At 39.1% G+C, this 16307-nt stretch overlaps 1 protein-coding gene across 1 annotated transcript; it reads right to left on the bottom strand.

Annotated features, from left to right (window-relative positions):
- Positions 1-3039: 3039 nt before the first annotated feature.
- TIGD4 (tigger transposable element derived 4) lies at positions 3040-16249 on the bottom strand. Its single transcript, XM_037058389.1, has 3 exons — positions 15933-16249; positions 6645-6732; positions 3040-6470 (listed from the first exon to the last, which is right to left on the bottom strand). Exon 3 carries the CDS (start codon positions 5970-5972, stop codon positions 4434-4436), a length of 1539 nt encoding a protein of 512 aa, XP_036914284.1. The 5' UTR covers positions 5973-6470; positions 6645-6732; positions 15933-16249; the 3' UTR covers positions 3040-4433.
- Between the last annotated feature and the right edge of the window lie 58 nt (positions 16250-16307).

The following is a 16307-nucleotide window of genomic DNA, read 5'->3' as shown; positions in this document are numbered from 1 at the left end:
ACATAGTATTTATTCTTCTAGGTGAAAATCTGAATTATTTTACAAGCTTTTTTTTGACAAATCTACATTAGGATTTTGATTGGGATTAAGGTGGAGGAAAGATATATTTCAATATTGAGCCTTTCCACTTATTTGAGGATGTTGTATATTTCTACATTGCTTGTTAAGTCCTTCCTAATAACTGTAGCTGATTAACACGTTCTGAAATAGACATTCCCTTTTAGTTCGTAGTGAATTCAAAACTGAATTAATATGTGAATGCCTTTATCGGTATGATGTAGTTGTTATGAACTGAGTGCTTTTGTTCTCTTAAAAATTCATGCTGAAGCCTTAACTCCAGCCCCCCTGCCCCTTCCCTCAGTGTGATGGTATTTGATTCAGAGACAGGGCCTTGGGGAGTGAATTAGGGTTAGACGAGGCCATGAGGGGGAAGCCTCTATGATGGGATTGGTGCTCCTGTAAGACAAGACACTGGGAGAGCGGGTCTCTCTCTCTACCCCTCCCTCTCTCCATACCGGCACAAAGAAGTCATAGGACTATCTTGACAAAGAAGTCGATCACAAACCAAGCGGAGAAAGGGGAAAGCCCTCACCATAAACCAACCTTGCTGGCACCCTGGTCTCAGAAGCCAGCCTCCAGAACTATTAGAAAATAAATTTCTGTTGTTTAAGCCACTCAGTCTACATGGCATTTTGTATTTGGTTAGGGCAGCCCAAGCAGACTACTATGGTAGTGTTTATATACTTCATCTGCCCCCACACTCTGCATTACCATTGGCTTCACGGCCCAAGGGAATAGTGCGATTGAATGAAATAATGTCCTTACAGAAAGGGCTCCTTTGTGATGTGTACTTATTTTATTGAATTGCTTTGCACAAGGATCAACTCAGGACAAATGAAGTCTTTTGAGTCACTTATTCCCTATTCAAAACGAATAAATTTTTAGTTCTATAGGTAAATCACATATTTCTAGAAATGTTGACTTTCTTACTTTATCACACAGAACAATGCCAAGAAAATTTGTCATTGAAGTTCAGTAATCAGTGTTAATACTCAGGCATGTCTAGAAGTAGTAACAAAAGCACCTTTCCAATCATTCCTTATAGTTGTGAAAGTTTTTAGAATTTGCTAAATGTATTAATATGCAAAATATTCTTTCCCCAAAAGAAATTCAAAAGAAGTGTCAGTCTCATTTTATGGATGGAACAAACAGTTCAGAGAAATGAAATGTCTTTCACAAGGTAGCATAAAACTAGGACTGAATTTAGTGTATTCCATTGAATGAAATTATTTTCTGAGAACTTACTGGGTACATACTATGGCCCCAACCTAGGCCTTTATCTCCTGTGATGATAGGAACTCTCAGCAATTGGTGTATTTTCTTGGCTGCCTTATGCTACCCTGTCCTTAGCTCAGGTTGGCTCTTAGTGCCTTAAAAGATCTGCCTGCCACTGGACTCTGAATCTGCAGGCAGATGAGTGGTAACGTCTCTCCTAAGGGGCAACTCTCTGCCAGTCTCTACAGAGCCACTGCTGGGCCAGTAATTGAAAAGGGTTTCTCTTGACATCTGAATTGTTTGCTTGGGAAGTTCTCCTTCAACTTTTCCCTCCCCCAATTCACCCCCCACCCCCCAGTTATTCTGCTTTGTACACAGTAAAAGGATGTTTAACATCTGTTTTTAGGTCCAAATGAGAGGACAGGCAGTCTGCATGAAAGCCACAGGCCTCGATTTACTCAGTGTCCTACTTTATCCTGAACCAAACCTTCTGCTTGCAGTTCAGTAGTCAATGGCAGTGAATCAATGTCCCAAATTCAACACAAGATATGTTGTTCCATGAAGTAGAAAGAGGCAAAAACACAGAACAGCAGGAACTTATAAGGCAAGAAACAATGAAGATAATACCACGTTTAACTGAAGAAGAGGTGAATTGTAAATCAAGTTGTTTTTTGAAAAGACATGTGGCCTTCTGCCCCAGCTCGTATCGACTACACAGAGAAGATAAACCAGGAGCAGGGTGTGCGGTGCGATTTTCTGTGTCCTGGAAAAGTGAATTTTTTTAATGTTTTGTTCTGAAAGTTATTTAAATCTACATATCTTGTGAATTTAACACAATTCAGAACATTAGCAACTTAAAGTTTATCTTTGAATTTAAATCCACAGGCATCTTTTTCTTATTCTTTTTTTTTAAATATTTTATTTTTATTTATTTATCTTTAGAGGGGAAGGGAAGGAGAGAGGAAGAGAAACATCAATGTATGGTTGCTTCTCATGCATGCCCTGCTGGGAACTGGCCCCTGCCGAGAACTGGCCTGCAACCCAGGAATGTGCCCTGACTGGGAATCGAACCATGATCGTCTGGTTCCCAGGCCCCCGCTCAATCCACTGAGCTACACTAGCCAGGGCTTTTTCTTATTCTTTATATAGTAACCTTGTCTTACTTGATTCATTATGCCCCAGAAGTTAAAAAATTAAAGTTGTTTTAAATATTTTCAAGAGAACTCCACTGGAACCTGTGTGTTAGAATGGTACAGCATTACCCAATCAAAAGCTAGCCCAGTATTTCATTATCAATAGTGTTCCCAGCAGAGATCTCATGAATGGAGCTATCCGCACAGATTCAGCATGCTCTCTGACATACTTCGCCCTCGGGCTCCTAAACTCGAAGGAAAAATACTAGAATTTTCTTTTACAGGGTATAGAAAAAAAAGGGTAAACATAGATAGATAGAATAACACAGGACTATGTGACAGGGAATTGCTGCATTTTAGTTTGGGCTCTGAGATTTTAACCAAACCATTTGGTACTTTCAGATTTTAATTTCCTCATCTGTAAAAATGAAGATAATAATCCTCATGTCACATGACACCTGGAATGATTAGAACGGAGCTATTCGTACCCAAACGTTCTGAGGTGGAAAAAGCAGGGAAACAGGTGCTGAGGGTTCAATACGTGGCAGGTACTATGGTCACACCCCGGGCTCTCAAGAGCCACTGGAGGTCCACGACGCTGCCGCACTAAAAATTTAAATCAAATCGTTAATAAGAATGCTTTTAATTAAATTTAAATAATCCATATTTTACTCTAAAAGAAACTCTCTTAATTTTAATACATCTTTAAGCCTTGCTATTACAAAATCTCTAAAGCAGAGTAAATCAACAGTGGAAAATAAAAACACTTTCTATAAATATTTCCTTCCAAATATGTCTTTTGTTGTCACACTAATTCATATTAAAAATAATCTGAATAACATTTTATATTTTTTCAAAACACTTTTCAACTGGAACCCTAAATTAGCTCCAAGTTAAATAGGCACACAATTTATCATTTAAAAATAGAATAGTCTGACATATTTTTATATTTCTACTGAAAGACTTTTGTAGATGAAAAGTAAATAATTTTATACAATATTTTAAAATATTCTGTAGACAAAGCTTCTTCAAACAGATTTTTAATCCAAAATATTACTATGAGGGTGAAGGGCGGGATTAACTACATTAGAATACACTGAAAGGACAACTCAGTTTTTCCTAAAAATAAAATCCAGAAAACAATGAAATATTACAGATTATAAGCTTCAGCTGTTAAAATTAGAAAACTAAGAACCACATAAGGTATTTTCTTTTCTAGTAACAGCATATGTAACTTTCATATTTACTTTTAAGAGTAGTCTTATTAAAATATAAATATCTTAAGAATTTAATAAATGTTTCAATAATGTACTTTGCTATTATACATACTAGGAAGAATCCATAGCATCTTATGGCTATACATTTAAAAAATCTGACAAGGTCATGGTCTTTTGTTTGACCTTATGTAGAAATAATTTGAACATAGTTAAGACAAATGTAAAATCATTTTGGTGTGTATTTGTGTAAGACTTTATTTTTAGTAGTTTTCCATAATTTCTTATTAGGAGGATTAGCTAGTTGTGAGAATAATTAAGTAATCTAAAATTAATACTTGATACTTAAGAGTCTAGTTATATGTGGCATATATGTATTAAAAACAAATAACTAAGCAATAATAGATATTTTGTTTCCCAGATGAGGTAGATAAATTAAAATAGTCTGGAACATGATCTGACAATTAATTAAGGGAAACAGCAATCACCAATTCAACCTGTATAAATCACACAGATGGAGAAATTTTATTTTTAGCTTATATACCATATTTCTCAAGTACAAGGCCTATGACATACAAGGCCTTTCTACTTTCCAAAAGCTTGCTAATTTGAAATTCAAGTTTTTCATTTACATAATGATTATTTAATCTACCTAGGGAATTTTTCTATTCAGATCAAAGACATCTGCAAGTAAACCAAAGACTAGTAATTTTTCATTTTCTATGTTTAAGTGTATTTTCCTTTTATATCCCTCATACAGTAAAATACAGCAGGAAAAGCTATTGCTCTTCAGATGTTAAATAATAAATAATTACTTAGATGACAAAGAGTTAATAAAAATTTCAAGGTCTGCTAAAGAATTATGAAGCTCATCATTCATATCTTGACTTCTAAGAAAAATTTTAAGAGTATCTAAAGCAGTTATTGCCTCAGTTTTTGATGGTAAAGGAAGTTCCGTTCCCAGAGATCCACCATCATCCTCCTCATCAGAAATATAAAATCCGGTTTCATCTGATTCACTCTCTTTGGTCCACACCGAGTCCCCATTTGGTGCTGCTGCACATGTCTCCAGGTCGTCGTCCAGGGCGGCATACTCTTCTATAGATAAACCTTCAGGAAATTCTACGCCCGCCGCTTGGGCGTGGGCAACCAAATCGAGACCAGTGTCGGTCTCTGCATTTGTCTCGTCGCTTTCTCCCTGCGGAGACTTGAATCCTGCCTCCTGGTAGCTCTTGACAATAGTCTCAGGGGTTACAGCCCTCCAACAGAGATGCAGGGTGTCAACTGCATCGAGCAGGGAAAATGTAAATTCTTTGCTGCCTTCAACAGAACTTAAAAATTTCTTGATGAGACAATGTCGATACTTGATTTTAAGGCTTTTAATAACACCTTGTTTCATAGCTATAAATTTGGAAGATAAACAGGATGGAAAAAATGCTAACTCAATGGACTTTAGGTTCTTTACCTCTGGATGTGCAGGAAAAGAATCAACAAAAATTACTACTCTTCGTTGCTGGGCTTGAAACTTCTCATCAAGCTTCCGCATCCACTGTTCAAAAACATCCGAGGTCATCCATGCCATTCTGTTAGCTTCATAATACACAGGCAATGATTTTATACCTTTGAAACAATGTGGGTTTCTGTTTTTCCCAATGATAAGCAAAGGAAGCTTCTCTGAGCCATCCATGTTTGTCCCAACCACCAGAGTTATTCTGTCTTTGCATAACTTTCCAATTGAGCATGTTTCTCCTTTAAATGCAAATGTATTTGTAGGCAACATTCGATAAAGCAGCCCAGTCTCTTTTACATTAAAAACATTTTTAGGATGATAATCATTTAAATAATAAGGAAGTACATTTTGGTGCCAAACAGTTGAAGGGTCTACCGATACACCTGTAGCTTCTACAGGCTGAGCTCTGAACACTAAACCATACCTGGATTTAAAGCGATCCAGCCATCCATTACTGCACTTAAAATCATTGTGTCCCAGTTTCTGGGCAAAATCATTAGCTTTCAGACGCAACATTGGACCATTAACTGGCACATTTAGACACTGGGCAATTCGATACCATCTCATTAATGCCTCTTCCAGATCTGTATAGAAAGCAGTTCTCAGTCTTTTTCTCTTTGGATCAAATCTCAGAGATTCAAAAGCTTCTAGAACTTTGTCTTTATTCTTCATAATAGAAGACAAAGAATTTTTCTTTATTCCATATTCAGCTGCAATCTCTGCTTTTTTCTTGCCACTTTCTACTGCATTTATGATGTCGATCTTTTCTTCAATGGACAGACTTTTCTTTTTTTTCACTGTTACAGGCAGAGTTGAGGCATCTGCAGAAGCTTCTGCCATCTCACCCAGTGCTTTTCTAGAGATTTCTCCTCTTCTTGGTGTTTCTTTAATTAAGTTGCTTTTCCAGTATGACACCAATTGTTGCTCTTCAGATACTTCATATATTAAAACATTGGTACTAAGTCTTATTCCTCAGGAAATTGATGACTAAATATATACTATTCAATAATTTAGAAGAGAAACTTCCTTCCCAAGACCCTGTGTAGCACAGTTTATAGTCTATTCGGAGTTCCAGAAGTAAGCTAAAATAGAAATCTCATTATGTTAGACCTGTCCAGTCCTGCTGATATATTTTTGGAACTTCAATCCTTTAAGATGATCCATTTCATCCATTCGGGTATTAAACCTCCTGCTAATTCTTCACAAAAGGCCTCAGAGATAAGAGCAAATAGCACTCAGGAACTTTCATGCAAAATGTTACCCATTAATTTCCGTCTCTTCAGGGCAGAGAAGAAAACAGCAGAATCCTTCCAGGGCTTGACCGCCTATCTTCTGTCCCTTGAAAATGTAAAAAAAAAAAACCACAAAAGAAAAAATAAACCCAGCCTTTTTAGCAATGATATGTCAATTGAATATCAAAAAGAATATACTAATTCGTTATGCTTTTAATACTAAAAAAGAATGGGAGCACATTTCTGAAAATACAATAACCAAAGCAGGAGAAATGCTTACCTTCAGAATGGCCTCTGTAAAAAGCTCTTTAGCTCTGCTCTGTCGTTTGAATTTTCACTTGCCTTTGCATGGTTTGTAATATATACTTCTGAAATAAACCAGACAAATTTAATCTGTTTTGAAAATGCGGGCTTACCAAAATTAAAGAACTAAAAATGATGCTGGATGTATCTTTGGCAGCTATTTTTTACATGCAGTCACAGACTGCCCCCTCTGACTTCTCTAAAAGAAAAACACAGTCAGACAGCAGTCACAAGGTCCGACTTTTAATAGCACACGGGAGACGGTGTCTCCTTTATCGGAATCTGGTAGAAAACGCTGCACTAGGCCCTGGCTGGGCAGCTCCGTCGGTTAAGCGTTGCCCTGATGCACCAAGGTTGCAGGTTTGATTTCTGGTCAGGGCTCATACAAGAAGCAATCAATGAAGGCATCAATAAGTCAAACCACAAAACTGATTATTTTCTCTTTCCCTTTTTCTCTCTAAAATCAATAAATAAAAATTAAAAAAGAAAACACTTCATTAAAAATCAAGTGATTTCATTAGTTTAAAATCGAAATCTTATTCTATCGAAATGTGTAAAAACCTAACTTCATTTTATTGATTTGACACATTAACCAGATGCACAAGACCAGAAAAACTTGACAAAATGCATAGGAGTAAACAAATTATTAAGAGGACAACGCAGAAAAAGACCCAAACTAAGACTAAAAAGGAGAGTGACCGTGGGTCTTAACCTCCCCTCTTCCCTCCTTGTAACATAAAGGGCCTGGTGCAATGTAGAGATACGGGCTTGGGGCTAGACACACCTGAGCTAACAGATGACTCTGCCACTTAGTTCTTACGTGATCCTGGGCGTTTCACTCAACCATTTAACCTCAGTTTTCTTATTTGTAAAATAAGGGTTAACTACACCTGCCTCAAAGGGTTACTGCGCATTCAATGAGATTCAGTGAGAGCATGTAAAGCACTGAGCAGAACATTTAATGCCTTACAAGGTGTTCAGTGAATGTTTGGTGATGATATCATCATTCTTATTTTCTCTCTAATGTTCCTTTTGTTATGTCAGTATATAAAATTCTGGAATTTGCCCTGGCTGGTATAGCTCAGTGGATTGAGTGCAGGCCTGTGAACCAGAGGATTATGGTTTGATTCCCAGTCAGGGCACATGCCTGGGTTGCAGGCCAGTTCCCAGCAGGGGACGCACACAGGCAGACATTGATATTTCTCTCCTTCTCTCCTTCCCTTCCCCTCTAAAGATAAATAAATAAAATCTTTAAAATTCTGGAATTTTACTATGCAGGGGTTGGCAAAAGTAAGTTTACAGCTTATTCTTATATTATCACTTATTATTGTATTATTTGTTTGTATTATTTGTCTTTTTCCATACAAACAATTATAAACCAACTTTTCCCACCCCTGTATACACTGAAAGCAGAGTCTCTTAAACCAAACAGTACTGAATCTACAGCCTTTGGGCCTTACAGCAGATGCAGTCAGCAAACTAATTTGACATGTGGGTGTCACTGCTGTGTGAAACCGGGTGGGTGCACCATCCCTCTAGTTTTTCTCTCTGTCCTCCTGGATTTCAAGATGCCACATGCATTTTCTTTTACACAAAATTTATTTTAAAAATTTTTGTCAAAATTCCTCTGCCTTTGTTGTCCAAATCAAAAAAGTAATTTTTGTCATAGGAATTACAACCAGCAAGGGAGTTTGCTGTTGTTATTGTTATTGCCAGAAAGGTCTTAATAATTATTGTGAGAGCCTAGGCTTTAGTTTCCAAACCGCTTTACTTCCTATATTCCAAACGACTCAGGAGGAAGGTACAAGTGGATTTCAAAACTCATACAGTTACAGTGTGCTGGAGCGCAGTCTGGGATCCAGGCTTTGTCTCGTGTCAAGTCAGCCATGCTTCTCGCCATGTTGCAGTGCCCCCAATCACACTGGGGGAGCCTCCTCTGATAACACTTACACGCCCCATTCCCAGCACCAAGCCCAGTCAGCATTTCCAATGCCCATCCAAACCCAACGACCACCACAAAGGGCAGTATCAGACCCCACAGAACAGGCCATTGTGAGTTCTGTGAACACAAATAACAACCGAGGGAAGGATTTGACCATTGAACTAAAAAAAAAAAAGTGCTAATATGTGGGATATCCTGTACATTTTTGTGCAATTTCCTAAAAATCTACAATTATTTCAAAATAAAAAATTTTAAATAGCTTGCTTATTAGGAAGATACCAACTTTCAGAAATTGAGATAGCAAGAACCAACTTTTAAGAAAGACAAAACCAAGCAAACCTACTCTTCAATCTGCCAACTTCACTCTCACTTTTCTTTTGTCCTTCCTTTTTTTCTGTCTGCCTTATTTCATTTGTCAGAAAGAAACCCTACTACCCCAATTACAAGGATTACAGAAAAAGTAGCTTGAATTTCCTACCTTATACCATCTCAAATGAAGCAACATAATATATATAATCAGAGATTACTGATTATCTTGATCAAATTGATAAGTGGTATGTTTATTTAGGGAGGTATTATTTTTTCTTATCCATAATAGCATTTCCTTCCAAAACGGTAGTCAAAGCTACTACATTCCCTGGTAAGACACAATGTATCTTTATTACTGAAATTACCACATTTCTAATGCTAAATCAGAGAAGCTAGACTTTTTCCCTGGAAACGAATAAGGCACCTACTGCCTAATCAATGAACCTGACATTTTGCATTCTCCAATATTACATGTGAGAGTATGGCAGCAGCAAATATTTCTCAGAATTATTCATTCTCAATTAAGCTCATTACTCATTCTACCCCTTGAAAATATTACAGCAGAGAAATGCTGTGCTACCCACTAGGGCCTATTTTCTCTTTGTGAACAATAAAGCTATCTAAAGAAAACAATGGTCAATTCTACTGGTACTAATAGAAATGTTAATCCTCTTTCGAAATAGGGGATACCTTTTTGGTGTTTGATTTTGCCTGTCAGAATGGTAGTGTCTAGTGTTCTCTTGGATGCAGTAGCATACGTTATTAGGAGGCATATAAATTGGTACAAAGCTCATGGAGGACAAATTAGCAGTATGATACAAAAACCTTAACAATGCACATAACTTTTATTCAGCAGGTCCATGACCTAGGATTCCCCCCCCCAAATAATTACAGATATAAAAATAATCAAGCTTACAAATGTATTCATTTTTGATTGTTGCGTAACAAAATTACCACACATGTAGTGCTTAGAACAAGAGCCATTTATTTTCTCACAGTTCTGTGGGTCCAGAAGTCCAGGTCGGCTCAATGGGGTCCTCTGCTTAGGGTCTCACAAGGCAGAAATCCAGATGTCAGGCATGCGGGACTCTCATCTGGAGGCTCTGGGGAACACACTGGCTTCCAAGCTCATTCAGATTATTTGCAGACTCCAGCTCTTTGTGGCTGTAGGACTGACATCCCTGGTTTTTTGTTGGCTGTGTGCAGCAGAGACTGCTCTCAGCTCCTGGAGGCCTGTGTCAGGGGCCTGCCTGTGGCCTTCTTCATTTCAGCAACAAGAACCTTCCTCATGTCAAATCTCACTCACACTTCCAATCTCTCTGACTTCCTCTGCTGCCACCAACAGGAGAAAGCTCTCTGCTCTTTAAAGGCCCACGTAATCAGTGCAGGTGCACCCAGATTAGTTCTCCTTTGACGAACTCAAAGTCAGCTGATTAGTAACCTTAATGACTGTCTTTTGCCATGTAAAGATGGCACTTCTCTGCCCAAATTTTTGAGAGAAAAATAAGGATGCACATTATCCATGGGTATAATGATTACATACCATGGGTATGTATACCCAGGTAATGCATACTCACAGAAATGTGAGTGTGCATTATACATGGCAAAATATGGTACATCTGCAAAATCCCTTTTGAATGCAATATAACATAGTCATGGGAATGATATCCTATCATGTTCACAAGAGAGGGAATTATACAAGGTAAGGATTATTGGAAATCATCTTAGAATTCTACCACACTATAATATTCCTGAGTTGTTTTATAATTACAGACAAGATTGGAAATAACCTAAATGTGCAACCAAAAGTATTAGATAAATAAATTAAGAAAAATCTATATGCTGAAATACTACTGAGCCACTAAACATTATTCGATAATATGAGGAAAGTTGAATACTATATTAAGTGGAAAAAGCAAAATACAAAACTGTATACCAACAGATACAATAGATACCAAAGTCACATGAGCTATTCCTAAAGTGCTTAGTGCTAATAAAAAAATGGTTCTCACTAATGATTTTTTGAATAAATGAAGAAAAATATATACACATAGAAAAAAGACAACTAAAATGCTAAGTGTTAACTCTAGGTAATGGAATTATGAATAACTTCAGTTTTTCCTCTTTGTAGTTAAAACAATACTACTTTTATGCTCTACTCATTCTACTGTTCAAGGCCTTCTTTAAGTGTTCCATTAGTCAACTGGGACTCAAATCAACAATGTGGACCAGAAGGAAGAAATAAACATTCAACTGGAACAGAATAAAGAAACAGAATTTAAAAAACTGAGAGGCTTAGGAGCCTCCAGGTCAACTTTAAGCACTCCAATATCCAAATCACAGGGGTGCCAGAAGGAGAAGAGGAAGAGCAAGAAATTGAAAGCTTACTTGAAAACATATTGAAGAAGAACTTCCCCAGTCTGGCAAAGGAAATAGACTTCCAGGAATTCCAGGAAGCTTAGAGAGTGCCAAAGAAGTTGGACCCAAGGAAGCACACAGCAAGGCACATCATAATTACATTACCCAAGATTAAAGATAAGGAGAGAGTCTTAAAAGCAGCAGGAGAAAAGGAGACAGTTACCTAAAAAGGAGTTCCCATAAGTGCCACGTCCAGTGCTAACCAGGTCGGCTGACACAGTCACGGCTTGGGGACAAAGGCTTCACAGAAGCGTTTTCCAGCAGGACGGACGTGGCATTAGTGAATATGTGGTGTTGCTTTTATTCTTACTGTTTCTTAGTATTCTAACATTTGCACTTCTGATAATTTGGAATCTCCTAGAATTAATGACCACTCTCAGAGAAAAAACAACAGTTGGCTCAAGTCCTAAGCAATATCACCCCGGCTGAATTAAGGCATCGTACTTTACTTATTTGTTCCTGTGAAAGCCACCCAAGAAAGAACAGTTCAGGGAAAAATATGTATTCCCACAGAACTGCCTCATAGAATAGCAAAAACCCCTTTAAGAAAATAGCCCCTGATTGTCAAAGAGTTGTTAGAGTAACAGCCCCTCCTTTACCTTGAATAGGAATATATATCAATTAGAATTAGACAGGCATAAAAACAGAAGAAGCTGGTTAGCTATTACAAACTGAGCACATAGAAACAACTACCAAGGAGTTAGAGTCCACAGTACACAAAAAACATTTTAGACAGCAAGATAGATAGCTAAGTTAGACATCAAAAAGGCCTTATAATTTTGCCTATTGCCTCTACTCAGTCTAGCGTGTCTTTTTACCCCATAAGGAATTTCTGAGAAACTTTAATAAATATTAAGACAGTCAAACTCTATACATACAACTACTTCTACTTGTTTGATTAATAATTCTCCTAGTTAAATTAACTTTTGTCTTATATAACTGAATTTATGGGAACTTTTGTACTTTTCCTGGTTACCTTTGTATTAATTATTTCTATTTAACTAATCAAACAAAACACCTGCAAAATATTAATCAATGCCAAAAATGAAAATATAAAAAATCAGCTTGAACTTGCAATAAACGGAACAGAGCTTCACTGTCCTTTGAGGCGTGTTGTCATCTGTTACCCATCGCCGACGCCTACTTTCACCTGTGGGGCCCTTAGATAAGCTGTGGCCAGACCGCAGCACATAAGACTATCAGCTGATTTCTCAAAAGAAACCTTGTGTGCAAGAAGGGATTAGAAAGAAGTATTCAAACTCATGGAAGGTAAGGACCTCCATCCAAGATTACTCTATCCAGCAAAGCTATGATTTAGAATGAAAGGGCAAATGAAGTGCTTCCCAAAGAAGGTCAAGTTAAAGGAGTTCATCATCACCAAGCCCTTATTATAAGAAATGTTAAAGGGACTTATCTAAGAAAAAGAAGAGGAACAAAACTATGAACGGTAAAATGGCAACAAACTTACAACTATCAACAACTGAACCTTAAAAAAACAAAAACTAAAACAAGCTAAGCAAACACTAGAACAGGAACCAGAACCACAGAAATGGAGATCACATGGAGGGTTATCAGTGGGAAAGGGGAGGAAGAGAATGGGGAAAAAGGTACAGGGGATAAGAAGCATAAATGGTAGGTACAAAATAGGGTGAGGTTAAGAATAGTATGGGAAATGGAGAAGCCAAGAACTTACATGTAGGACCCATGGACATGAACTAGGTGGGGGAATGTGGGTGGGAGTGGGGGTTGCAGGGCAGATGGGTATGGGGGGTGTGGGACAACTGCAATAACATAATCAATAAAATATATTTTTAAGTGTTCCATTAATCAGTATCCTCTAATAAAGAATTCGTTTCCAGAGAATCACACTGTGCGATCAGTAACTAAATATTTTTCTATGAAAAGGGAACTGTTAATAAAGTGAAGTAATTATTACATTACCAGAATGCCCCTAAAAAAGGGGAATTCCCACCTGGCTGGTGTAGCTCAGTGGATTGAGTGCGGGCCTGCGAACCAGAGGATCGCGGTTCGATTCCCAGTCAGGGCACATGCCTGGGTTGCAGGCTGGTTCCCTGCAGGCCAGCTCCCAGCAGGGGACGCACGAAAGGCAACCATACATTGATGTTTCTCTCCCTCTCCTTCCCTTCTAAAGATAAATAAATCAATAAATAAAGTCTTAAAAAAGGGGGGGAATTCCCCCTTTTCTTTCTGTTGAGGAAATAATATTGATAAGTAATATACAGTATTCAACATGTAAAGCAAAGAAACAAGGTTACATTAATATTTACTTCATTCATAAAGGAATAATAACCTGTTGCCTCTTTCCTTCTGGTCAATAAATGAAAGGTAGGCTGCTAGAGTTCCTCACAAGCCAAATTAATAAATGGTACCTGGTTTTTTGAAAGCTGAATAATAGACAATAATAGTACAAAGGTAAATAAGTAGAAAATCCCTCTGTCATAAGCATACATGGCAAGCAGCTATTCCCTTTTTCTTATCTCTCCAAACATAATTGCCAACTGAGAGAAAAGTAGTTGTCATCTATTCTCCCTGAAAACTTGCGAGTGGAATTCCCCAAGGTCTTGGGGCAAGCAGGGGGGCAGATGGAGGAGGAGGAGGAGGAGGAGGGAGGAGAGGGAGGGAGGGAGAGAGGGGAGAAAGGAAAAGAAAGAGAAAGGAAGGAAGAAAAAAAGAAGGAGGAGGGAAGAAGGAAAGGGGTTAAGGAAGAAATAAAGGAAAAAAGGAAGAAAGGAGAGAGGAAAGAAAGAGGAAGGAAAAAAGTGTCTCCATCTAAGCAAGGCTAGGTTTAAAATAAGGTCTTTCAGGTAGTATGAAAATTCCCCCCCAAAGTACATAGAATTTCACTGTTTTCCATCACTAGCTGAAGTAGCTTCCAGTGTTTTCTTCAAGCTAACCTGCCTTCTAATTCCTCTTGGAGCAGGAGAAATCATTGGTAAGATTAATCCTGTACATAGTCTTGCACAGCATAACACTATGTATGAGGACTAATTATACACAGGACCAGAATCACACAAGACTAAAAAGTACCTGACATGAATAATAACACCTTCACCAAGTAGAAGTTAGCATTAGTTCCAAGTGGATTCAAGTCCATCAGAATCTCTATCAAAACCATTAGCAGCTTCCAAGGACACCATCCAGCTAAGGAAAAATAACTAGAACAAGCTTCCAAATAACTAGAACCTTTCTAACATTAGGAAAAACCTCTGAGTGCAACAGACTAATAGACTAACGGTAACGAAGCTACACGTCCCCAAACTCAAGACAACAGGAATCCTTAGGGTACCAGCCAACTTAAACAGTTAAGTACACATCACTCAAGAATCACCAGCACCGTCTTGCATCTCCTCCTCCTGGTCACCCTTTTGGAACTACAGAACACTTGTACTCAGCTACCAAATTCCGTTCAGTTTCTATTCAATAAGAGCAGTAATTATTCTAATTGGGATCCTTTTCTTATAACTGAGAAGACTAACAAGATGGCTTTGAACAAAAAAAGTCCACAGTAAGCTACAGAACTGAAGTTACAGTGAACTGGCATACATTTGCTCTTTCCTTTTAAGAACAGAGCTATGTAAGATAAGGGTCCTTTATATACAAATTTATGTTTTGGAATTTCAGCCCGGTTTTTTGCCAGACGAGGTGTCCTGGAGATTCCAGATCATAAATATTGTTATTTTACCTTTGAAACATTTATAGTGTCTTGAGTATTTACTATTCATGGATATGGGGAAGATATCTGTACAGGGATATACTGTATTGTTCACTGTGTTGAAAGTCCCTAGAAATTTGCAGAGGCAGAGTCTGCCTATCTTGTTAGCGAATGTGACAAGGAAAGGCAGCCGAGAAATATGGTCTAAAGAAGGATAAACTCCACGGAGTGCACGGTTACCTTTCGCCTTTCTACAAGTGAAAGCTCGTCAAAGGAAAAGCAGTCCAGAATCTTGAAGGGAGACGCGTGGGGGGGAACCAACTGTGTATACAGTATGTAAATGAGCTTCACATATGTCTAGCCCCACTGCAAGGCCATCCATTCCCTCCACTCAGCGCAGGAGCTAGGGAGAGCATCCCGAGTAGTAGTTTGGGGCCTCAACTTAGTAAACTACAAAAGGCTCTAAGAGAAGGGATTGTTCCGCGGTTTCTGCAGGCAGGGCAGTGATCGTAAGTAACGGGCAAACAAAGAAAGCAGAAACCAGTTGTATGGATAAAGAAAGAGAAGCAGGAAAGAGAAGTACCAGGGATTCACCGTCAGCGAGCGAACAGGGTTGAAAGTGATCACAAAGACAGAGCAAGTAACAAGAACACAGAGATGAGGGGGCGTGGGTGGTCTGGTCTTCCTGAAAGGCGTGAGCGTGAGTGACGTAGCAGGCGGGGGCTCTCCAGGCACTGAAGAAGCGGGGGTGAGGCGCCCGCATCCCCACTGCTCTCTAACCCCGCATTCCCTCCACCCTCCCACCCTCCGCGGGACTGGAACAACCTGTGTACTCTCCCGCAGCTGAGAAAGAAGCTTTGACTCTCCTGTGATTTGCGTAGCGGTGAGCTACGTCCTCTTCCACCCTCCCGCCGCCGGCTCACCGTCTGTTTGGGGAGATGCCTAACGCGTAAGGCTGGGGTGTGTAAGGGAGAAAGAAGAATGCCGAGGACTCCTGGAGACCTCCGACCACTCAAGATCAGACCCGCACGCCCTTCCGCAAGCTCCCAGCTCTGGCCAGTGCCTCGGAACCCGCTTACACACCCCTCAGTGATCCGGCCGCAGCCAGAAAATTACCAGGGCAACGGCACCAGCGGAGCCCCGGATGTGGTTGCTAAGGCCGCAGCGAGAGGGGCGGGGCCATCCTCCGGGAGGGAGGCGGAGGGGTCTCCAGGGAGACGCGCTGGCACCATAGAGACGTGGCCGGCTACCAGAGATTGAGGGAGAGAGAGGACGTCCAGAGTCGCGGACAGCGCTAC

Source organism: Sturnira hondurensis, unplaced genomic scaffold (assembly GCF_014824575.4).
Source record: "Sturnira hondurensis isolate 20B ecotype Veracruz unplaced genomic scaffold, ASM1482457v3 Scaffold0010128, whole genome shotgun sequence".
In the NCBI taxonomy this organism is placed as follows: domain Eukaryota; kingdom Metazoa; phylum Chordata; class Mammalia; order Chiroptera; family Phyllostomidae; genus Sturnira; species Sturnira hondurensis.
The sequence above is the reverse complement of the archived record's forward strand: the minus strand, read 5'-3'. Positions and strand labels throughout refer to the sequence as shown.

Bases quoted from the DNA above. Each gene is read 5' to 3' on its own strand.
- TIGD4 (XM_037058389.1), bottom strand. From the start codon at position 5,972: ATGGCAGAAGCTTCTGCAGATGCCTCAACTCTGCCTGTAACAGTGAAA.